General features: G+C 44.0%; 1 protein-coding gene across 4 annotated transcripts in view; it reads left to right on the top strand.

Moving 5' to 3' along the window:
* Positions 1 to 25,163, top strand: part of LOC135908778 (AP-5 complex subunit beta-1-like) — a 209,954-nt gene that overhangs the window by 64,555 nt on the left and 120,236 nt on the right. For all 4 annotated transcript variants that reach the window (XM_065440620.1, XM_065440622.1, XM_065440621.1 and 1 more), the window contains exons 7-9: positions 1,416 to 1,490; positions 10,790 to 10,924; positions 11,749 to 11,866. In XM_065440620.1, coding sequence (XP_065296692.1) covers positions 1,416 to 1,490; positions 10,790 to 10,924; positions 11,749 to 11,866 — 328 coding nt within the window. The remainder of the gene's footprint in view (positions 1 to 1,415; positions 1,491 to 10,789; positions 10,925 to 11,748; positions 11,867 to 25,163) is intronic.

Raw genomic sequence — 25,163 nt, 5'->3', positions numbered from 1 at the left:
TGCCCCATATGTCAGCATTAGTAAAATGCACCGATTGTACACCTTCCCTTTCATTGATAATGGTAAGCTTCCAGTCAGTGGCTGACAATGTCTGCCATATGCAATTCAACCCATTTTTATTCTTCTATGAATTTTCTTCTCATGATCAGGGTGCCCTGTGATTAATTGACCTAGGTAAATGTACTCCTTCAGACTCTAGAGGCTGACTGGCGACCCTGAACCCTTGTTCCCTTGCACGGCTATTCATCATTATCTTTGTCTTCTGCATATTAATCTTCAACCCCACTCTTGCACTCTCTCTGTTAAGGTCCTCGATCATTTGTTGTAACTCGTCTGCAGTATTGCTGAATAGAACAATGTCATCGGCAAACCGAAGGTTGCCGAGATGTTTGCTGTCGATCCTTACTCATAAGCCGTCCCAATTCAGTAGCTTGACTACTTCTTCCAAGCATGCAGTGAATAGTATTGGAGAGATTGTGTCTCCTTGTCTGACCCCTTTCTTTGCAGGTATGTTCCTACTTTTCTTGTGGAGAATTAAGGTAGCTGTGGAATCTCTGTAGGTATTTTCCAAGACATTTACGTGGGCGGTCTGTACTCCTTGATTACGTAATGCTTCTATGACTGCTGGCATCTCTACTGAATCAAACGCCTTTTCGTAATCTATGAAAGCCATATAGAGAGGCTGATTGTACTCTGCAGATTTCTCGATTACCTGATTAAAGACATGGATGTGATCCATTGTAGAGTATCCCTTCCTGAAGCCAGCCTGTTCCCCGGGTTGGCTTAAGTCCAGTGTTGCCCTTATTCTATTGCAAATTATCTTGGTGAATATTTTATGTAATACTGGAAGTAACCTAATAAGCCTATAATTTTTCAATTCTTAAATGTCTCCCTTTTTGTGGATTATTTTTATGAGTCAGTTAATTGCTAAGCAAGGGATTTCATTGCATTTTAAAGGAATGAAAGACTCGACCTAATATGTTTTAAAACTTTCTTTTTGCAAAAAAAAAGCCCAAATATCAGAGGCTACCTTGAAATTGTTGATTTCATACTAATGCACTGTGGCCTGGACGTCAAATTTAAAAAGGGAAACATTGCCCCTCATTTTTACTTCTAATACCAGTCTTTCTTCACTGATTAAACTGATCTAGCATAGCTTTTCAGTGTCTCTTTAATTGTTAGAACTGCCAATGTGCATTCAAAAAAACCTTGGGTTAGTCTCAGGTGATTTATAATTTTTTTCATGGTGGTATCAATTTTTTTTTTTTGGGTCATGAGAAACAGAGTTACATGTGCTAGATAATTCGATTCCACCACAAAGTAAGTTGTGTTGAGTGTCTTGCTGGCACAGCTCTAGGATGTAACTCTGGTACTGCTGTGTTGTTCAGTTGATGATGCACCTTTTTTTCTCACAGTTGCTGAAATTATGCTGCTCACAGTTCTCTTCGTGCTACGAGCTGCCCTTGGTCCAGTTGATGCTAACTATGCAGGTAGGTGCCTGTGGGGAATTCTACAGAGCACTGGTGGCACAGACTTTAAAGCTTTCATTTACCATCTTGTTTTGCAATGCTAAGGAAATGGCAACCTCCGAAGACATTTCAGATCTCTATGCATTCACCAGTGATGTCATGCTTGCTGACATGCAGTGGCAAATGTGCAATCCATTTTTGTGGTCAAGTCAGCTGCATATGTGTATAACTAGCTTACTACTACCATCTTCTAATAATGCTGCAGTGAAACAGTGTCAGCTTGCCCATGCACAATGTCCTTACCAACTGCTCACATAATTTAAAAAGTAATGAAGAGCTGCAAGCAAGTAGAACTAGCTTTATGTTGCAGTCAATGCCTACATTCATCACAGATAAGGGTGTTTCTATACATCTGTTTTCAGCACATTTCTGCCATGTGGTAAGAGGCAGAATTGTGTCACGTGCATGCTCCTTCTTCATAGTTCTTTGCTTTCTTAAATGCTGGGTGTCGAACTTAAAAGTATACTGGTTCAGGGTCATGCAGCTTTGACATCTCTCCTATTTTGTTTTGGTTCGGGGAAATAAAATTACGAATGGTTCACAAACTGGTTCACAACATCTAACCAGTTCAGCGCAGAGCTTTTGATCCTCAACCTCCCATTTTGATGTCATCTGACAAGGCATGCACAGACTAGTAGTAACTAGCCTGAGTACAAGCTTTGATATCATATAGTTATGAGGTCACTTCACTAGCACGCGGGAAATAGGGTGATGTTTTACGGGGTTTCATACATGGAAATTTAATGTTATGCAGCTATAGCTGCATTTGTCCAACTGTAACTTTAGTTGCCTGGCTGGCTGTATGTACTATTTTCAATTGCACACATACTGGCTGTCCGAACTAAATGTTGCTAGTAATTAAAAAATAATGGATGGCTTTACGTGAACGGCAGTCGCTGTGTGTTAATGGGAGCTGTCCATGCTAGTCATAAGTATTTTTTTTTCATTTTATGAAAATAATTATTTAATTAACTCACAACCTTTAATTGAGCATCAAGCATTTAATTAGCTTGCCTAATAATTATGTGTCAGTGGAAAAGTTGTGTAGGACGTCCAGAAATAATCAGTAGCAGCATTTAGAGCCACCTAGGATTTGTGTAGTCCTTTCTTTTTTTCAATGAAAGCCCCAGAAATTTAAAATATGCCCTATGAAAACGCATCTGCAAGTCAGTGATAGCAGCATCAGTAATAGAACTGTCATTTCTTTTTAAGTGGACATCTTTTCGATCATGTGTACTCAACATTCTGAATTTATGAGCATTAGAAGATAATAAGTAAGGAAATGTATTGTCAAATAAATTTTGCTTCACATTGTGCAGAGCTCATCTTTATTCAGATTCCACTGAGAAATGTGCGGCCCATCTGCTCGTAGAATGGGATATCTTGAATTGATGAAAGATAAAGATATATCAAACCAAGCAAGGTAGGTAGAGAACAGGAATATATTTATTGACAAATGCAGTCACTTTAGTTTTAAGGAGAGACCAGTTTACAGAAACACTGAATCTATAAAACTTTCCAAGGTCATTGTTGATTGCTTGAAGTCTGCCTTGGTGTCACAAACAAGCTTAGAGTGCTTAGAGGACATAGTGAAGTGAATAAAGAGAATGTCACTTAGTCCCAGTGATACTTTTAGTGATGAGGTTAATTCAGGATTACCCGCTGTGGTTACTCAGTGGCTGTGGTGTTGGGCTGCTGAGCATGAGGTCGCGGGATCGAAATGTGGCCGCGGCGGCCACATTTCGATGGGGGCGAAATGCGAAAACACCCATGTACTTAGATTTAGGCGCACGTTAAAGAACCCCAGGGGGTTGAAATTTCCGGAGTCCTCTACTACGGCGTGCCTCATAATCAGAAAGTGGTTTTGGCACGTAAAACCCAATAATTTAATTTAATTTTAATTCAGGATTCAAGATCCATAGTGTGTGGGGGTCTCACCCGAGCTCTTGGGACAAAGGAACGACAACACAGCAGCGCAGACAATCATGAGGGCATATATTGCGCCTTTTATACACCAATATATAACCAGCCGAATTATCGATAGAACATGCCGATGGGCACGCGACAAATGTAGGAAGTCTGACTCACATTGACCGGATAACGAGAGAATATGTTCACATCGTGCTAGACACTAACACCTGGTCGCTCGCGCGTACGGTCACGTGAACGGTGGCGCGTTCGAACGATCGGGTTCGTCCATTCCGGTTTAGGCCTTGTGAGATGGTCTCGTAAAAGCATGGATCGGCGCATGCGCAGAACATCCGCGCCACTTGCCTATCCCGAGCTTAAGTGGAATAGCCTGTTAAGAGCCTATTACTCCCTGTCGCCCCCAGCTAACCCTGGCATTAGGTGGTGCTAGCAGCACAACACTCGCACCATCTCTCGTCGTCATCATCATCATCATCATCATCATCATCAGCCTGATTACACTCACTGCAAGGCAAAGGCCTCTCCCATACTTCTCCAACTACCCCGGTCATGTACTAATTGTGGCCTTGTTGCCCCTGCAAACTTCTTAATGTCATCCGCCCACCTAACTTTCTGCCGTCCCCTGCTACGCTTTCCTTCCCTTGGAATCCAGTCCGTAACCCTTAATGACCATGGGTTATCTTCCTTCCTCATTACATGTCCTGCCCATGCCCATTTCTTTTTCTTGATTTCAACTAAGATGTCATTAACTCACGCTTGTTCCCTCACCCAATCTGCTCTTTTCTTATCCCTTAACATTACACCTATCATTCTTCTTTCCATAGCTCACTGTGTCGTCCTCAATTTAAGTAGAACTCTTTTCGTAAGCCTCCAGGTTTCTGCCCCGCACGTGAGTACTGGTAAGACAGAGCTGTAAGACAGGTACAATTTTCTCTTGAGGGATAATGGCAACCTTCTGTTCATGATCTGAGAATGCCTGCCAAACACACTCCAGCCCATTGTTATTCTTCTGATTATTTCAGTCTCATGATCCAGATCTGCCGTCACTACCTGTCCTAAGTTCTCTCATAATACGCTGCAACCAGACTGTGCCAGGACTAAGCTATGCGGAGAAGCCAGATCACAGGAGACACGAGACATGCAGGGAAAGCAGCATATTAGGGGACGTGTGACAGTCGCGCATCCCCACAAGTGTTAGTCGATGATGCAGTCATGTGAGTGGGCTCTTTAATTAAGAAATTGTGAAAGGTTAAATGTATAAGAGACATCAATAGACCTTAATGACTGTGAAGAACCAGAAGCTATGGAAAGGTAGTCGCTGCTTGATGAGATAGCAGGATAGTTGAAGACCCCATGGAGAAATATTGGAGCTTTGAAAAACCTATTAACAATAACAACAGACGTATAATATAAGTACATTTAGGTATGAAATACAGTTAAACCTTGATATAGCTGAGTTAGTGAAATCAGCAATTTGCGTCGTCGTATTCAAAGTCAACCTTTTGTGCAAATAAGTGTGGTCATCGATGGCTTTTTCTTGCATGGAAGAGGCCGCAATGTGTTTTTTCTGAATCGTCAGGCAATCTGAAAAAGCAAATTTGAATGAGAAAAGAAATTATTTTGTTGAATTTGAGTGTCGGCAACGAAAGATAGTTTCGTGGCGTGTTGGTAATGTCTTTAAATCGGCGATGCGAAGCAAAGCCAGCCACGCTTTCGTGTTCACTCCATACCCGTGATTGATTGTGTCGTTAACAGTGGGATGACGCTATTATGAGAAGCATGAGCAGCAGGAAGTGAATGCCTCTCATCTGCCTCTCACTTCAACACATCTCCGAAACACGAGATTATGCAACCTCCAGTACTAAATGCGTGAGAAGACAGTGCACATGATGCCAGATCATCTCAACATGCCTGCTCTTTGCACACGTGGCAGATTATTTATTTATTTATTTATTCTTTTATTTCAATGTAGCTTACAGGCCCCAAGGGGAGCATTGAGTAAGGAGGGCGTCGTTGAACAAATGATAATAGAAAACCAATTCATGAGAACTAAACTTTTGAAAGCTAAAAATTTTTAATGATAACATGCTTGCAAAACAGTGTTACAAATAAAAATGCTGAAGCAATACACAGAGTTATCAGGAAAGGAATGAAAAGTACAGTTCACAGTAACATAAAAAGTGGCGTATCACTCATGCAAAATAACGCACATAGCGTGAGCACATAAAACAAACAAAATTGAAACAACCAATTGAAAAAAAAAATGGGAAAGAATAAGAATGCTCAGAGAAAGAGACAATTCAACCTGGCGTACGGAAGGGCATATTGAAAAAAAAAAAAAAAAGAAAGGATAGAGAGAGAGACATGGCACATATATGACACATATTATATGACATGACATACGTGCAGATGAATATACTTGCTATGATGAAAAGTGTGGGTTCAGTAGTTGCTTGAATTTATCATTGCTCATTTGCGTGACAGTGCTGTTAGGAAGCAAATTCCATAACCGAATTGCTCGTGGTATAGCTAAGAAGTTAAGTGCATTAGTGTTCCCATAAATGCGAGTGAGGCACAAATCATTATAAAGTCGTCATGACATGCAAGACGTGTGTTCCAGTGGCAAGTTTGATGGCTTCCTTTGGTGAACATATATGGAGCAAGGACAGGAGTGCTACGTCACATCAACTACTTGGTGATTTAAGGGAAAGGTCGAGTTTTATTTGAGTAATGCTTGACTGGTAGTTGCAATTGCAGGAAGTGAATCGACCAGCTTGGTTTTGGATGGCTTCTAACATCCAGATTAAGTATTTATGGTAAGGAGACCATGAATACTTAATCCACTTCAGCCGTCGCTTTTTGTCGTGCACAGCGCATTATTTGAGAGGTGCGCTCGCAAGCAGCTGCTTGTGATTCAACCAATTGACCATCTGCGTCCGCGGATGTTTCCATTTACTGTCTCATTACTTCTTCGAGGCAGGAGTGAAATTTCATTATATTGAAATCATGTATAAACACACTTTTGTTATATTAAGTTCGTTAGATCGAGGTTTAACTGTATATACCGAAGGAGGTCTCATAGTCTGTAAGGGCAAGACCTCCTGTTGATACTTACAAGCAGGAAAATAAGAATTGTTATTAGAGCAAATGGCAAATTGATGTATGCATGAATAAAATATGAGCCTAAATACTAATACAATAAAACAGAGGTAGGAAGAAAAAAAGAAAAAGATATACATAAAAATGTATATTGAGTCAAGTTTATACATATTGCAAGAGCACAGGAAGCTCGAATTTTCATGAACATTTAATGGCAATATATTCTTTAAGGTTAGTGGGTAAAGTGCTCTATATAGTGAAGTTAAGACGAAATTAGCAGTGAATTTTCCATAATTAGTTCTTGGTTTAAGCAACAAAAAGTTATTCAGTGAATTTAATCTTGTAGAAGCGACATATGGGAAGTGATCTGGGTTAATCAGGACTATTGGGAGTTTTCCAGTGATAAATTTGTAAAATAAAATGTCATGGGAGTATTTGTTTAACTTGTCCTGTGGTAGCATGTTGTGATCACAAAGCAACAAGGAAGTATCAGCTGTTGGATTGATAAATGTTAATTAATGATAATTGATAAATGTCATGATTCGTATAGCCCGATTATGAGTGCATGACAGTGTGGACAAATGTGTTGGATAAGTGTTGCGCAATGGTAGATAAGCAGTAATTAATATGACTGTGAACAAATGTGTAAATAAAGTGATAGCAGGGTTTTAATATCAAAGTATGACCTAGCATTTAATAAAATACTAAAGCCGCATGCAGATTTCTTTCATTAGTGAGTTTATATGCATAGTAAATTTTAGATGCGCAATTTTAGCCCACTAAGGTAGTGTTGTCAGAAGAAAAATGTTATTTCATTACCAATATGAATAGATGGAGTGCCAGAAATGTACCGATTGGGTGAAAAAACGATAATAAAATTAGACTTCTTAGTGTTAACACTTAGTCCATTACTCCAGTACCAATTCAATACATTGGCGACATCTGTTAATTTTGAATAACAGTAAGGCTATGCATTTACCTGCAGTTAGTATGGTAGTGTCGTCAGCATAGATTATATAGTTAGATGAGTGGAGGCATAAGGGAAGGTCATTGATATAGATTAAGAATGAAAGAGGACGAGGAATAGAGCCCTGGCAGCACAACAATAATAGTTATTTTAGGTAATGAGTAAGTACCAGATATGTATACCAATTTTGCTCTATCATGTAAGCAATTGTGGAGTAAAGTCAAAGATGGGCTGGTTATTCTAATAGATTCTAGCTTCTGAAACAATGTGCAGTGAACAATGGAATCGAATACCTTTGAAAGGTTGATGAATATCGCAGCAACACAACTACCAGCATCTATTGCAGCTTTAATGCTGTTTGTTCAAGATATTAAATATTAATGCTAGCTCAGTAGAATAGCCTGGTGGAAAACCAAATTGCCTTGGAGAAAAAAATGTTAAATTTTGTCATATAGTTAGTGAAACGAGTAACCATAATTTTCAATAACTTTGCTGAAGAATGTATGGCAATAGGACAGTAGTTTGAGGTGAGGCATTTGTCGCCTTTCTTAAAAACAGGAATTAGCTTGGCCTTTTTTAATGCGGCTGGAGAAATGCCCATTTTAATTCTTAGGTTGATGATGTATGAAAACATGTCACAGATTAAATGGGCTATTATTTTCATGTGAACGGAGTGAAAGCCATCCTGTCCTGCACTTGTGTCTTTCATGTGATAGATGACAGTGCATACTTCTTTGGGTGAAACCAGATAAAGAAAGGAATTGTAAGGCTGACGGGGACAGAAGGAATTGACAGATTCAAATGAGTCGACTTTCTGTGCAGAAAATAATTGTTGAAGGCATTTGCAATGTCAGAAGGGTTATTGTAGGTGTGATCTCCTGACTGAATCTTGGGTATGAGGGCATTAGACGTAGTCCTGCCGAGGAAGGAGTTGATTGCACTCCACTGCTGTTTCAGGTTGTTGCCAGCACTTTTAATCTTGTTCTCATAATAAATCTTTTTGGTGTCATTGAGAAGCCTCTCTAAAATGTCAGATTAGGTCTTGTAGCGGTTATGTAAATTAATGTTGAATGGCTGTCTCTATTTTTTTATAAAAGTTATCTTTCTTTTGCGGACAGTTTAATATGCTAGTGGTCATCCATGAGTTATATGCAGTTAAAAACGTATACCTACAAGGAAATAATTTAGTGCTTTATGAGGAAGGTGAAGAGGAGTCGTGGAGGAGGAAGAAGGGAGAAGTAAACAGGAATTCTGGTGGACAGCCGAGTATCTGTTTCATTACAATGGCACAGTCGACAGGACCATTCTTCAACGCTCAGAGATACTCCCACATTCTCATCCTTCAACGCAAGTACCTTGGGGATGGTGCCCAAGCCTCCTCTGTGATTTCTGTCACCAGAAGCGCCCAAGTTTGTGATGTGGGAGGGCACTCTGTAGTATCGCTACTGGCAAAAGAATCAGGGAGACGAACACAATTTCCTGGTCCTTCCTGCCCCTTTGTGCTCCCAGATATTACATGCTATCCATGATACATCGGAAGAAGGACATGCTGGCTGTAGAGCCACGCTGAGGAAGGTTCAAGAACGCTTCTGGTGGCCAAGCATGGAAAAAAGTGTTTGCTCATACGTGATGAGCTTAGAGTTGTGCCAGCAGCACTGACGATTAACAGGGGGCCAGGCTGGTCTCCTCATAGCATTTACAGTGCCAGGGACCGTTTTCGACACCATTGGTATCAATCATATTGGCCCACTGCCTGCCACAGCAGCTGGCAACCGGTACGTCCTAGTTGCCGTAGGCTACTTATCGAAATTCATGGAGGTTGCTACCACGCCTTCCATTGTTGCACAGTTGCAGCGCAATTGGCGGTCCTTTGAAGACCCTTAAAAGATATTTCTGCCATGGAGACCAGCTAGGACGGTACGAGTTTGGAACTACAAGCATCTCAGCTTTGGTACCCGCACATTTCGGCATATACGCCAAATCTGTCCTGACTGGTGCTTACAAAATGTTATGCCGGATAAATAGGCTACAAGGGGGTAGTTTAACTGGGGAGAAAAGCTGCATTGCTTAGCCTGAAGGATTTATTTACTGCGTGTGCTGCCAAAGATACTTGGAACTGCTTTGTTTTGAACCGGTAGCCGTTCATTTTTTGTTCATGTTTGGTTCTGGTTCAGGCAAGTTACAAGAATATTGATTCACGTTTGCATCCTGTTCTGCCCTAAATTTTGGATCATGTTTGCAGTATGTTCGATGCCCTGCTTGAAAGTCTGTGCAAACACCTTTCTTCATGATGAAACTCTTTCTCTGCTTTGTAGACAATGTCTTTAATAAATACCAACACCAGGTATGCCTGCCAAACCAGAAAATCAAATTTTTGCATGCTGCTCTTCTTTCTATTCAAACTGCAAATGGGGGCAGACATTGTTTTTCCCACCATGGCTACGGCTGAGTCGGCGTAGCATGTTCAAATCTGCACAGCCGAGATAGGAAAGCCAGCAACCTTGCACCAAATCACCAAATGTGCATACAAGACAGTAGGATCAACAGAAGTTTTAAGACAACTGGGGTGCACATATTCCTTGTTTGAACATAGTACTATTGGAACTTTTAAATTCCCACGAAGTAAGGTTGTAGACAGAATTTATAATAGTAAAATACTTGGTCTGTTCCCCTTTTGACTTTAGAGCATGGTGTGGTAAAAGTCCAAGCATAAAGGTTAGTACAGCTAATATGGACTATTGCTATCTTGTTTTTTTCTTATTATTATTGGATCTTGCCCCATTTTATGATAATATGCAGATTACTGGGGAGAATATTGTATCCGCTTATGGTGTAATGTTCCAAGCATTCCAGAAATAGGCATGCCAGCTATTAATGACCCTTATGACTAAATTGCCTTGTTCATACTTAAATTTTGCACAGAGGTAGCATTTCGGGGTACATGCAGTTTAATATCATATTTGGGGTCATTACTGCATTACTTGACTGTTTCATCCAGAAATACATCTGAAGTACACATCATCTGCAGTGATGCCTGGCAAGCAAAAAAAAAAAAGTGATTTTGCTGCAGTGGTGCTGTCTATCATTGTTGGGGCAAAACAAGGCGCATGCCATGTTTCACCATTCCTACTTGTGCAACATTCAGTATGTGGCTTTCACGCCCACCTGTGTTGCATATTTTCAAGGGTGAAGGTTTATTATCAATTAATACGTTTCAGTGAGCATGCAAGGTTAGAGCTAAGCAGCACATGTGCATCAAATGCAGGGGGAAGTGTGCAGGGAATCATGGTGGCAAGAGCAGCGATTGGAGGTTATCCAGTGGCTAGCTGATGGCCTGCACTGCCCCAAGAGCCAGCAGGCCTTGAAAATCTCATGGCTGGGATCAGCCTTGTCACATACGGTGGGTGTCTGCATGATAAAGTTTTTTTTAGGTGTGTTTGTAAGCAGTATCTAAAAATAGGGGTTGCTTGAATAGGCATGGCTTTTGAAAGATCTTACCAGTACCGGAGTGTGTAGGATAGGGTAATGAGGCATTAGCCAACTACAATTCCCTTCTTGAGGTACATGTAAAATGCAGGAATTTTCTTATTAGACATCTGCTGATTTGATTTGAAGGAATTTTGCTGCATTTAAGAGAAAGGTGAATTCTACAGACTGTTGGAAGCAAAGTCTTCATTTAGGGCATTGTTTTGACTGTGCAAAGCAGCTATGTGCTAGGGAGCTGAGTTTAGTGTGATATGTGACCTGCAAAGAAACAAACTGCACACGAAGAGAAGGCATAAAAAACGCTGGTCTTCTCTTTGCGTCTCATTTGATTTTGCATTGGTAACACAACACAAACCCAGCAACCAAGTAGCCTAGCACCAGTTACAGAGTTCGAGCATAACACAGTTGTTTAATGCCATAGTGTAACACACTTTAAACCATTATGCAAGCTTAGAGAGATGTGGAGATAAGGTATGCCAATTTTTATCATTGATGTGTTGTTTTTACATTATTGCCATGCTGCTGTCGTCATCATGGTTGCGACGCCATTGTCTTGCGTCATTGGTATTGGCTTTGTTGCTGTTGTCTTGGTTTCATTGTCATCATGCTGTGGTCCTAGAAATTGTCATGAACGTGGTAATATACATTTCTTATGTGATATTTAGGCTGCAAGTGTTTATAGAACAGTGATAGCATGTCACATGTGCAGCAATTTCACAGGTCATGTGACCATTGCAGGCTGGCCTGTCCAAGGCTTCTTGGCACCTGCTGCCCATGCCACGAGATGAAGTTACACAACAAGGTCTGCGGCTTCAAGCTGCATTGGCAACTGGTTTTAATGCCTGGGGAGGACCTGGTAAGAACAGCAAAAACATGAGAACCGAGTCACTCAGTTCCCAAGGATTTTTTAGTTCATTGCACGTTTTCACATTGTAGTGATGGTGGAGAACCAGATAGTAGTACCAAAACTGTGAGTCACGAGTCTAGCTCTTTATTGGACGAACTTGTGGCCTCAAAAACAAGTAACACTCGGAGCACAATGATAGCAACCAGCACAGTCATCAGTCATCAAAATCTGATCTACGGGTCAAGTGCCCTGGCTATTTATATCTGATTCATCGTACATCCCAGCATAGTCGCCAGTGCTTGCTTATGTTCAAGAACGTGCACAGCTACTTGTGTGCAATCTGATTAGATAAGGCTCTTTCGCCATAGGACTGGCAACAACGTTTTGGTAATTTCACATACATGTAGGCATGTCTTGTGCCAAGTGATAACCTTATAACAGTGGTCAGACAGTGAAAAGGGGTCACCAGAACAAGGTAAACAATATACTACATATGTCAATACGGAGGATTTTGTCCATGGCAGCCTTGATAGCTTAAGGTGGCAAACAAGGGTTTATTGGCCGGTTGCCTAATCCTAAGATGACCTACTACATGATGGTTGTGGTTTAATCTATGTCTCACATGTACCACAATGGCTACAAGTGATGGTAGCTAACACAACCAGGACTAGGTTATGAATTCATGTACTGTCGTGCCCACTTATGATGGCCCCACTTAAGATGAACACTCACTTATGGTGAACAAAACCAGCACAACCATCAAAATTGTCATGATTGAGTGACGAGCATGTGATAAGATTGACGAGATGTATGTGTTAAGCGACAACTGTTTAGTACGTTACATCAGCAACACTCGCATGGTTACATGCCAGCTCGGCTGTTGCGATCTGGCCCAGTCTCCCTGAGGCATTGTTCTGCATCTCACATGATGGTGTATGTTATGCCATCTCGTTGCGGTCGTGCACACAACACCTCCCTTTCTCTGAAGTGGCTTTGAAGAATAGACGACTTCCAGCGTGGGTTTTCATTGATGCCGCATTCTAATATCGACCTCGCAGTTGTTATGATAAATGTTGCCATGGCTATAGCAAATGCACCCATTTTTCACAAAGTCCGAGTACACAGGGAGAAAAGGAAAAATTTCGGGGAATGCATTCCACTTGCCCAAGCATCCATACCCTCCCCCCTCATGTCCTGAAGACTACCGCTCTAGTTGTACGGCAGCTGTTGTGAACAATGCGGCCAAGAACGCTTTCCCCCTCTTTTACGTGTCACATTTGCTTTATTTTCTTTTGTTTGGTTTTTGACACAGCGTGTCAAAGCAATATATAACCAAGGCGGCGAGACCGCCTTATCGCACATCGTCTACATTACATGTCACACCAAGGACGGTGTTTGTGAGTCACGCCGTTAAAGCCAACAGTGTTCGCTTCGATCCCGAGAAGGTACTCACAGACAACTTTTTTTGGCTATGAAGTGAAGACTATGGAAACTAAGCGCGCCTCTTCCACCGCTGCTGGAAGTAGTCTCGCAATTTTGTTCTCGTTTTCTTACGTGGGAGAAGGTCGAGCTGACTTGGAGCTCTTACGGAATTTCCGCTTCTTATGATTCCCGCAGGTTGCAACGGCTGTAGATGCTTACTTGTGCGTCGAGTGATACTACCAGCTGTGCTCACCGCATGTGAACATGGCATGTGAGCTGGCTCGACTACAGTCCGTGTTGTTGCAGCACTGGACAGGATGCAGATGGCTGTCTGCGGTTGAATAGGGTCTCTCTGCAAAGTCCTGTGTCGCTGGTTGTGTTGCCTACACTGCTTAACCTAGTATGCTTCATTTCATTTCTTGAATGTCCCAATTTTCCACAGTGGCTTCAGCATTCTTGGTGCAAAAGGATAGAAAGTTGGGCGAGTTGGTACGGTAACATGATCTTGGATTGTAGTGCGAAGTGAACACGGACACAGAAAGCAGCAGACGGACGAGCACTCGTCCTGTCTGCGCCTTTCTGTGTCCGTGTTCACTTCGCGCTACAATCTAAAATCACATTCTTGGTGCCACCGGCAAATTGATTCTGAGGCATCTTCCCATGAGGAGTTCAGCAGGTGTGAACGCCTCTTTCGCCGGAGTGTTGTGATGAGCAAGCAGAGCCTTGGGAGTGTTGGATGACTTCTTGAGCAACTGCTTAGCCATCTGTACAGTTCCTTCTGCAGCGCTGTTGCGGGAAGTACGGGCTACTGGTTACGTGACATGATCCCCATTGCTTGACAAACATGCTGAACTGTGCCGAAGTGAACTGAGGACCAGTGTCCGATCGTATGATAGCTGGTGCTCCAAAGCACACGAAGATCTGGCTCAGTGCTTGAGTAATGTTTGTGTGGTGGTACGCTTCAGCTTCTTGAGTTCAAAGAAGCATGAGTAATAACCCATCACTACAAGGCAATCCTCTCCATTCTCACTGAAGAGATTGATTCCAATTACTTCCCGTGGGTGTTTTGGAAGTGGGGTTTGCATCATGGGCTCGGTGTCTGGTTTACGTGAGGACAGGACATTTTGACACATAACTCTGGATGTGTTGGTTAATACTTGGCTACCAGGCTGGTTGAGTGGCTGGAGCCCTACATCTTCCAACACCCTGATGACCACTATGCAAGTGCTCCAGCATGTCTCTTTGCATGTTCAGAGGAGTGACAGTGCGGCTGCCTCTGAGTAAAATGCCATCCACCAGTGTCAGTTCATGGGCAGATTTTGTATACCTCTACACTTCAAGGGGCAGTGACTCTTGTTGGGGCCATGACATCATACAGTAATCCCTGACCCTTGCTATCACGGGATCATTCATTTGCGCTGCCTTTATCCTCCCTAGCTTGTCGTGGGAGGCGGACAGAAGTCCCATCATAAGCATTTTGTGCTCTCTAATGGCCTTGCTGAGGCTTCTCAGGCTGCTACCGTCTGTTTCTTTCTGCGGTTTCCTTGAGGACACGTATTTCCTTGCTAGGGATGTGGGCAATAGTGCAATCAAACTTCAGCAGTCTCGTTCGGAACCGTTGCATCCAGGCGGTGTGACGACAGCAGTGGCACTAGCTGCGTGTGGTCTGTTTCTACATGGAACTGCAAACATAGCAGGTAGAAGCGGCTCGCAGGCTCATGTAACTGCCAATGCTTCTTTCCCTATTTGAGCATATCGTGTCTCTGTGTCAGAGAGGGACCTTGAGGCATAGGCAACTGGAAGCCTAAAACCTGCTGTCTCTTTCTGGAGGACTGTCCCAATGACACATCTACATCGAGGGTTGTAGTGGGTGAGCACCGGTGTTGTCGTCCATTCTTTTTTGTTGGCATTGAAACTCTCTTGCTGCAGTGTAACCTAGCACCATTCAGCATCACTGTGAAGCAGGTTGCATAATGGTTTTGTGAGCTGCGAGAGCCCTGGGAGAAATTTAGCCAGGTGATTGGCCATTCCCAAGAAGAACCTCACTTCTGTTACATCTGTTGGCTGTGCTAGCTAACACAGTGCGTTGACCTTTTCAGGGTCAGCACTGATACCGTTTGCCAATGCAATGCATCCAAGGAATCACACTGACTGCTGGTACAGTACACATTTTCTTGCGTTTTAGGTGATGCCAGCTTCTTGCAGGCACTGAAGTACTTTGTGCAGTCGTACGTCATGTTCTTCTTTCATGTGACCAAGCACTATTATGTTGTCTTGCAGAAATGCTTGGTCGTTCAGGCCTTCTAGCACTCTTATCATTTCCCTCTGGAAAAATTCAGGTGCTGTGGAAATTCCGAAAGTCAATCGGAGGAACTGAAAACGGTCAAATGGAGTGAGCAAAGTGGTGTACCTCTGGGACACAGGTGCCAGTGGAACTTGCCAATAACTCATGTGTACTGTACCAGCAGTCAGTGTGATTCCTTGGATGCATTGCATTGGCAAACGGTATCAGTGCTGACCCTGAAAAGGTCAACGCACTGTGTCAGCTATAACTGGCCCTTGCATCAAGCTTGCTAAACCATGTAGCTCCAGCGAGTATGGCCAGGCATTTGTCGACGGTGGGCATTAAGACTCGTTCTCGCAGAGTGTTCTTGTTCAGCCCTCCAAAGTCAATGCACATTCAAAGCTCGCCTCCTTTCTTTTTTGCAACTGCTATATGCGGCGTGCACGCGGATGGCCGCGCCACTGGTGGCGGCCTTGTGCAGAACGCACGGGAGAGGAGCGAGCCGCGCGCCGTAGCACGCCGTAGTTTGTTGCGTCGCTGATAGTGCTTCTCCGTCTTATTTGTTTTCAGAGCAAAATAGGCAACACCCTTCGCATGTGTGGGATGGCCAAAGCTTCCGAAGAATGTCAAAGATGAATTGTTGCAGGGTGGGAGGCTCAAATACCAGCGAAAACGTGCCGGCGATACGGTTCTAATTATTTCCCGCAAAGCCTCATCAGCAGGAACAACGGTGGCAATGGATCGTCGCTTCGGCGCGAAATTTCTTGTTCTCATCCTTTCCTTTGTCGCTTCGGTGTTTTTTTTTTATTATTATTATTTCTTTTACTCGATTGTAGTTAAACGCGTAAGCGACGAAGTTCGTCTGCAGTGCAACATGCTGTTTAAAGGCATTTCGCCGCTTATATTGTTTTCCGCTTCTTTACCGCGTTGGGCTAGCTAGGCAGCACGACTGCATGAGCGCATTGTGTTGTATGTTAAAGCTACGGAAGTTTGCAAGAACTGAAATTGTTAGTTTATGTGGCCCGGTAAATCCTCGCACTAGCTGTCGCACACTTCATGTTTTTGCATCTATTTTATGCATGGCTTCGCACATGTTTAACTGTTGCTAGTTGCTTCATGCATAATTCTTGATTCTTTTGAGCTGCGAGGTTTTCACCCTGCCTCGTTTCTAAAAGGTATAAATCACGCTGTGTCTTATCGGAATGACACCAAGCAAGTGCTTCTTTAACAGCTTTATTCATTTCGCCCAAGGGCATCTTAGATATTGTGGTTTTTTGGGAAATGTGTTTAGAAAATAGGTAGCTCAGGGCGAGAATTGCTATTAGTTGCTGCATATGGTATTTTCGTTCCATTTTTCGCTGAATAGTTCGCGTCACGTTTGGTAAGTCATCACACCTTGATGCTGTCTGAGCAGACTTTACACGCCGAGTGATTTGTTTGTTTCACAACGTAGTCGCTTCTTGCAAGTGAATTTTGTACTCAACTGAATTATTTCTTATTATGCTTACGCCGCATAGGACTAAACCCGGCCTTGCCGCCAGCACTGGATCTAATTTGACTGGCGCTGCTCTGCCTTTAAATATATCATGTGGCACCTCTCTCTGGTAACATTAAAAAAAAGTACTGCAAAGTTAGTCAGACTATAGCTTTGTACGTTTCCAAGCAGCTCCCTTAGGGAATTTAAAATTGCAAAAACTGCAGCGCGAACGGCAGTTCATCGGCGGTACAGCGCTAACACGCCCTTTTATTAACCCGTGCGTTTGGTGGCTTCATTGACTATAGTGTACGCGTTTCTATCAATAAATTCGCAATTATTCTTCTTCAGGCGACTTTCACTACACTTATTCGGCGGCGTCACATGTATTCATCGGCAGAAAAATCGCAACGGCATATGCAGGCATCGCACCGTGCGGATTTGTTATCTAACTCTGCACTAACGACGGGTGCTTATTATTGAGGTACAGAAGCAGCATTACGTCAAGGGTAGAATTAAAAAGAAAACACGGTCGAGACATCGCATTAGTCAACAAAATTTGTCGGCTAGTTTACATGAGCTCCACTTCATGTAAATGGCCTACATGGCGTTTGTCTGCGGGACGCACCTGGCACGTATGTAACATCTTGTTCATACCCGCTCCCACAGAGGTCTGCGTCTTCCCTACAGCTGTCACCGCAGAAGAAGCAGTCTGGCGCCCAAACAAAGGACAAATCGCAGCCGCGAACTTCAGTCACTCTTGCTGCAAAGTGTTGTCGTCTGCTACTGCTCCCGCGCGTATTGTTGGAAGCGCCCGCTAGGTGGCTATCAGTGGCGCCTCTTTAGGCGGTGCACAAGGCCTATAGGTGCACACCACTCTGTGGCCTCTTTGAACTTTCTGATGGCACCCAGGCTCTCCATTTTCTCCAACTCACGTTTGACACTGGGCTACATGGGCAGAGGTACTTGCCTCGGGTACGTAATTGCACACCGCTTGGCATCAGGGAGTTTCATTATTTTGTATTTGGCCTTGAGAAGGCCCAGGCCTGTAGTCGGGTTGGGTTAGTGGTATAGAATGTTAGCTGAGTCACTGACTTTGCCTGTTGACTCTGTCACCTCTTGGAGGCTTGGTAGGACATCTGAGGATTTGATTGTGGAACATCCAAGAAGTGCGTCGTACAGCTTGTTAATTGCATAAATTTCTTCTTGATGTGACTAGCCATTCCAGCACAGGTAGTGGCGTAGCAACAGGGGGGGCCGGGTGGCTGTGGGCCCCGGGTGCAGGGGCCAGTGACGGGGGGGGGGGTGTCATATACGTCTGACGACACCCCTCTTTCTGCCGGCTGCACCTGGGGGGGGGGGGGGGGGACAGAATACCTATGGGCCCCGGGTGCCAGACGACCTAGCTACGCCACTGAGCACAGGGTCACATTGAACACTCCAATCGTTGCTATTTTGGTCCTGCCAGGTCCGAGCAGCTCTTTGCTTTTTTCAGATGGCCCATGACTTGTTTGTCGTAGAGGCTTGTTGGTGTAGCGGTTACATTTGCACCAGTGTCTACCTCGAACTTCATGGGCAAGCCGTTGACTGTCACACTAATTTTCTATGGCCCAGGGTCCTGTTGGTCAGTTAATTGTCCAAAGTAAACCTCTTCCAAAGCAGCTCAGTGTGTGCTCTTTTTGTTCTGCTTTTTGGAAGCAGATAAGCATATGGCGGTAAAGTGGCCCTTTTTGCTGTAAGCACTGCATGTTTTGTTGTTCGTGGGGCACCTAGTGCATGATGGTGGGTGCATTGTTGAACCACACCACTTGCACGTTGGTGCAGTCTGAACGCGCTGGTTTTTTTTAGAGTCCTGATTTGACTTTCCTTTGCTCTTCAAGAAACTGCGCATGGTTGTTGCGCATGGCTGCTGCTTGATTGTTTTCATGTTGCAAGCAGTGGTGACGGTGGCTTCAGTTCCTATTTCAGGTTGCCATACTCACAGGGTTCAGCTAGTTTGAAGAGTTCGGTGATAACCGTATCGACTGTCTCGTGCGCTTCTTGCTTCCTGCTGTTGAGCTTCGCACGCTCGTATATGATGTTCATCCGTGACACGAAATGTTTTGCGAACACTCGCGTTACTGTGTTGTGGTCGAGTTTCTTGGCATCTGAGAGCTTGAGCGAGGCTAGGATGTCTTCAGTTTCATGACCCATGGCATAGATGAAAGTCGAGTTTTTCTGGCAGTTCGCCGATGAACAGATTTAGCGGTGCTGCATGCTGGGCTGTGGACACCGTAGGCAAAGCCATGTGTAGCAAAGTTTTGTATTTGCGGCACTGCTGTGCCAGTATTTTCTGACTTCTACTTGCATGGTGCGTTTCTCACGGTGTTGTCGAGTGTCCCGCCGCTGCCACCATGTGGTCGAGTGACAAGCATGTGACGAGATTGATGAGATGTGCGTGTCAACTGACAACTATTTAATAGGTTACATAATCAACACTCGCATGGTTACATGCCAGCTCGGCTGGCGCAGTCTGGCCCAATCTCCCAGAGGCTTCTGCATCTCGCATAACGGTGTATGTAGTGCCATCTTGTTGTGGTCGCGCACACGACAAGAATATATATTATTGCAATGCTACCACGTTACCCGTCGCAGTGGCTTAGCGGCTATAGTGCTGTGCTGCTAAGCACGAGGTCGCGGGATCAAATCCTGGCTGCGGTGGCCTCATTTTGATGTGGGAGAAATGCAAAAACGCCCATGTCCCGTGCGTTGGGGGCACGTTAAACATCCCTTGGTGGTCAAAATTAATCTAGAGTCTGCCACTATGGCGTGCCTCATTATCAAATCGTGGTTTTGGCATGTAAAACCCCAGAATTCAATTCAATGCCACCACGTTGCATGTACACTGAACATCAAGTATGGCCAGTCGTTTCCAGCAAATGCGTGGCCAAAGCACGCATGCTGCTATGCTTGTGTGGGGTGGCCTAATTCATGATAAAAGTGATCTAGCTGTGCTCGAGCCGTTTTCCTGAGCCCCCTTTCAGATGGACTTTTCCATGCATTGTTCAGGCAGGCTACCCCACTCCGCTGCAGCAGCAGCTACTGCTTGCGAGTGATGCTGCCATTGATGCGGATTTGCTGAAGGCATAAAGTTTACTACAATTACTAAAGGGAACTTTGGCGCTAGTGTCTACAGGAGGTGAGCAGGGCGGTTCGGCCAGCATGGGAATGATGGTTAATACCTGGATTTGCCTAAACTTTGCCAAGTGATCATTTTCAAGATAGCACTGCATTATAAATCTTTAGGTAAACATTCTTAAAATTGTCCAACGGCAGGATTTAAACACAGGAGCTCTAGCACAGAAACCGGATGTCGAAACCACTATGCCATGGATGCATGGACAAGCCGAACCACTGAAATTAACAGTGATTGTACATGTTGACAGATTCTTATTACCTTCTGAATTTAAAAAAAGTATAGATTGTTTTAAAATTTAGGCCAATTAATGCAGATAAAGCACAATAAATGAAGCCTTGAGAACATCTAAAGCCACAAACACGAAGATGAGACGAATCCATGCCCTAACCATCATTCCCATGGTGGCTGAACTATAACAGCGCCAGAGTTCTCGCTAGTAATTATTGTAGAAAACTCTGTAGTTGAAAGTAACCACCTCCCTTATATGGCAAAATGTTGCGGGAGGTACTGCACAATATAGAGGAGGCCTCACTGGGCATCACACAGATAATCATTCACCAGGCTCGCGTGTATGTGTATAAAGGCTCTCACCACCACCATCATTACCAAAATGTGATGCACCATTATCACGACTGACCACCACCCTCATCGTTAATTGCACTTCCTCTCCCCTGTTTTCTGCATTCTTGTGTCTAGTGGGTTTAGGGTTTAGTATCAGCTACACTCCATTGTGTTCATGAGAGAGCTAGGGAAATTGCGTTGCCGCCAGTTTCTGTGGTGACTACAACAAGTCCTTGCTATGCCGCATGCACTTCTATGTCTATCTCATCTATGAGAAATGGTGGTACAGAAAATATGGCGTGCACCCGATGTTTTGTTTCCTTCATGTATTGTTCCATTTCCTCTCACATTGATGGCAGGGTGTGCGTGTGCCATGCATCACTTTTTAGTTTGTGAAAAGCATGCCGTGCAGTTCCAGCTTGGCAGCTTGTCTGCGTCAAAGGCCTTGGCAAGGAGCATGTTTTGGTATTGAATAAGCTTGAGGGTGCTTTCATCAAACAACTTTTTTTTCCTAATAAACATCATGTTCCGGCTGGTGACTTTAGACTATAGTTTTTCTTTTCTTCCTTTATTTTTGAGTGCCTGTTTATCACAAACATTGAGATGTACATAACAGACAGGTACCATGTGACACTCAGATTGGACAGTGATCATTGTACAGTGAGTCCAAAGCTGCACTGCAGGTGCTGGTACCAAAGAATGTTATCATTGGAAGATCTCTAAGCATTAAAAAAAATTTTTTTTTATTCAGACAAGGTTCTGCTCAGATAACTTGCACAGAACCTACACCGTTCGCGCTAATCACATGCAGTGCTGTAACCACTCCCAGGTTTATTGGAGCTTCCTCGTTGCAAACATGCAATTGCTCTTAAAAATAATAATTGAGCAATGATGATATAATCCCAATGAAATATAGGCAGACGGCTGCATGCTGTCATGCACTATGCCATTATATTATTCTAGCTCTGCAGACCGCAGAGCTAGAACTGCAGATTTGCTTACCACGCTTTTCATCTCTAGAAATTCCTACTTGTTTTTCCATGTCAGGTATGCTGGTGCATGCACTTCATTAAAAAAAAAAAACTGTGCTTGCACGATTACATCTGCTTTAAGGTAGGTGAGTTATCTTTGTCTCGGCTTCTCCTTTGAAAGCCTCTTTTGAAAAAATGGCAGCTGTTGTAGTGGACAGAGGAAACTTCAGGTTATAAGGGTCCTGCAGGAAGCACCATTTTCACTGCAAAAATCACTTGCATTTCTAGCCTTCTGGCTGCTATTTAAGTTCCTTCTTACGCATAGGGTGTGCCCATGAGGTGCATGATTTGGAAATAACTGATACTTTTGTTGTTGCCATTTGTGTAATATTGATACATGCATATTGCGTGTTTCTTGTGGACGATGCACGCGAGCGCCCTGACGAAGACGACGAACTCTTTCGGGCTCTCGAGCTGTTGGCTGAAATGGCCAGCGCTGCAGTTATCCTTTGTAAATATACTTTGTAAATAGTCTCCAATTCTAAATCCTTCGTTCGCGTAACATTTTGGTGGCAGGTGCCATTCCCCTTCCTCGCCATGGAGCTCCACAGTGGCCGTACCGTCCTGCTTTCCGCCATGGCTCCCAGTGACGACACCTCGTCTGCTTTTACTCCTGTGACCCCGACAACAACATATGTTACGGCTACCAATCCCCGCGATTCTGGCATATTCTCCGGCCAAGATAATGTCGACGTTGAGGACTGGCTCAGCCTGTATGAGTGTGTTAGCTGAAACAACCGCTGGGAACCTACCATTATGCTAGCGAATGTCCTATTCTACTTGGGCGGAACTCCTCGTGTCAGGTTCCGGACACACGAGGATGAGATCTCTAGCTGGTATGCTTTCAAGGAGAAGCTCAGCGACCACTTTGGAAATCCCACCGGACGGCAGCTGGCTGCTAGAAAAGAGCTTGCTACACGAGTTCAGTCTTCTACTGAATCGTATGTCTCGTACATACAAGATGTGCTCACTCTTTGCCAGAAAGTCGATGAGAAAATGGCTGAGGTTGACATAGTGCCACCGCTTTGAGCTCGCCGAAAACCATCGCATCATTCCATAGTTCTCCTGGCTCCCTAACACAACTGTGACATCATCTTGTGTCGACCTTACCAATTCACCACACTTAAATGAACACGTCACACGCAGGTGCGTAGCCAAGGGAGGGGGGACTTATTGGGGCTTCAGCCCCGCTCGAAATTTTTTCATGCTGTCATGCTCCGCCGACCAAAACAACCCCCAGTGCTGGAAATCGTTCTGTATTTTGTCTAGAGTTATTTCACGCTCGAAAAGACATTTCAGCGCGAACGTTGCGAACTCGGGCCGGATTTCGCGGCAACGCCTGGAGTCACATGACGCAAGGAGCCCCATCCAAGCACAAAGTTTCAAGAGCGTTTTGATGGCGAGCGAGCTCGTCCCGGCATCTCGCAGAGGCCCCAGAATCTACGGAGCGCATGGATTTCAATTCTGATACTTTATGGGCATAGAGTTCTTATAAGCTTTTGATGCGAAAGGTGCATTGACATTTCCATGCTTTAGATTTTCAATTCCAGAACTTTGTGAGTTTAATGATCTTGTTAACATATTTGACGCCAAAGGTGCATTGACTTTTTCTAAAGTTGTACATTGCACCATACAATGAGAGAAGCCAAATCAACCAAATCAACACACTATCAGACAAGTTGACAAAGCACGCAGCGAGGTCCAATGAGACTAATCATTGTGGTGGTTCATTTGGGCCGTCATGTCACAAAATAGAATATCAACATTTCTTTCACTTGCGCCAAAGCATCCATGTCAAGACACTAAAGTCAGCAAAGGTAACTGCGTTCTTATTTATTTTCCTACTTCGACTTTTATTCGCGAGGACGCATTGAGCTTCTTCAATTTTCTTGTTCTCGCTACCGTCGGGCTACCAGAATAAGCTTGCGTTTTTCTCGCATGCGTTTTTCTCATGTTGCCCCGACCACCGCGCGGCGTACTTCAGTGCGCGTTAGTTTTTCTCTGGCTGAGCGGATTTTCGCCTGGCACAGTTTTGCACGCTTTCCGGCTAGTAGACGAGAAAAAGAAACAATGGTCGTTCACCGGCATCACTGTGGGGACTTGACAGATTACAATGCGTTTGCTTGAGCGCGACCACTCTGGAAAGTCCTGTCTTGCCGCTGTAGGATACCGAGCAGTGTGGGTATGCTTCTCTGTGGACCAAGCGTCTCACGTTTTCTTCAATATTCCTTTGGTAGGACCATTATAGATGCCCAAAGCAGGCGTTCGATTATGGCCAACATGCTTTCCTTTGCATTCTTTTTTTTTGCCATTTTAGTGCCCCCGCCCCTCAGAAAAAGAAAAGAAAGACATTGCTGCGGCGAAGCGAATTGTTGCATGGGGAAACTTCTATTTTGTTACTTCTTCTTTTGCGGAAAGTAATGGCCCATGGGACGCTTCAGTTGCCGGATACTCTTGTAATATTATTGCAATAGCAATTATATGGACACTCCAGGCGGATTCCTGTCGTCGTCGTCGCCCTCATGTTCCGTATAAAGTCCTATGCGACAACATTGTGATGGCATGCCGCATGCTGCATGTGGCCGACGATAGTGGCTCAGTCTTGTGTGCTCAAGGGAGAAAAGTGGGGAGGAAGCGGGCTGCTTTCCATTGCATGCGATACATCAGGGATAGCGGGGGGGGGGGATTCTGTGCTCTGTGAATCTGTGATTGCGCAACATATTTATTAGCCTTGTTTGACGCATTGTATGCAGTGACTTTTTCTTAGATATGTAAATTTTTTTTAGGCTTATCCGGGGGGGGGGGGAAGGGGGGGTATATTTAAGTATTTTTTTGCGAGATTTTGTGTATACGTGCAGTGAACTTTGTTTCCAGTGACACTTTTTTGCCCTTTATCAAGCTGTATCTTCGCATTTGTATATTCCATTGTATCTTCGCATTTCTAATGCACGAGGGCGAGTACAATAAAGGTGAGCCAACCCACCCCGTGCAATAATTGTTCGGTCCATTATCTGCGAGGCATGCTCGTGACACAGAGGCACCTCTCTATTACAAAAGTGGCACGCAGGTGTGAGGATAAATGTTCTTTAATGCTCTCATACACTGGGTTGAACATGCTTGCGTGACATAATGGACGCTCCAAAAGTTGAACAGCGTGGTGTCGTGAGTTTTCTCACAGCTGAAGGTGTTTCCCAAAAAGAAACTAGTTGCCGTATGGCTGCCATGTACGTTTAACATTGCATTTCATTGGCCACTGTGGAGCGTTGGAGTAAACAGTTCAGAGAAAGGCATAAAAGTTGCTAAGACGACCTAAGAGCGGGCCAAAGCCACTGCGCAATCACCTCCAACACGGTTGC

Source organism: Dermacentor albipictus, chromosome 1, assembly GCF_038994185.2.
Source record: "Dermacentor albipictus isolate Rhodes 1998 colony chromosome 1, USDA_Dalb.pri_finalv2, whole genome shotgun sequence".
Lineage (NCBI taxonomy): Eukaryota > Metazoa > Arthropoda > Arachnida > Ixodida > Ixodidae > Dermacentor > Dermacentor albipictus.
Note: the sequence above shows the minus strand (reverse complement) of the source record. Positions and strands in the feature narration are given on the sequence as shown.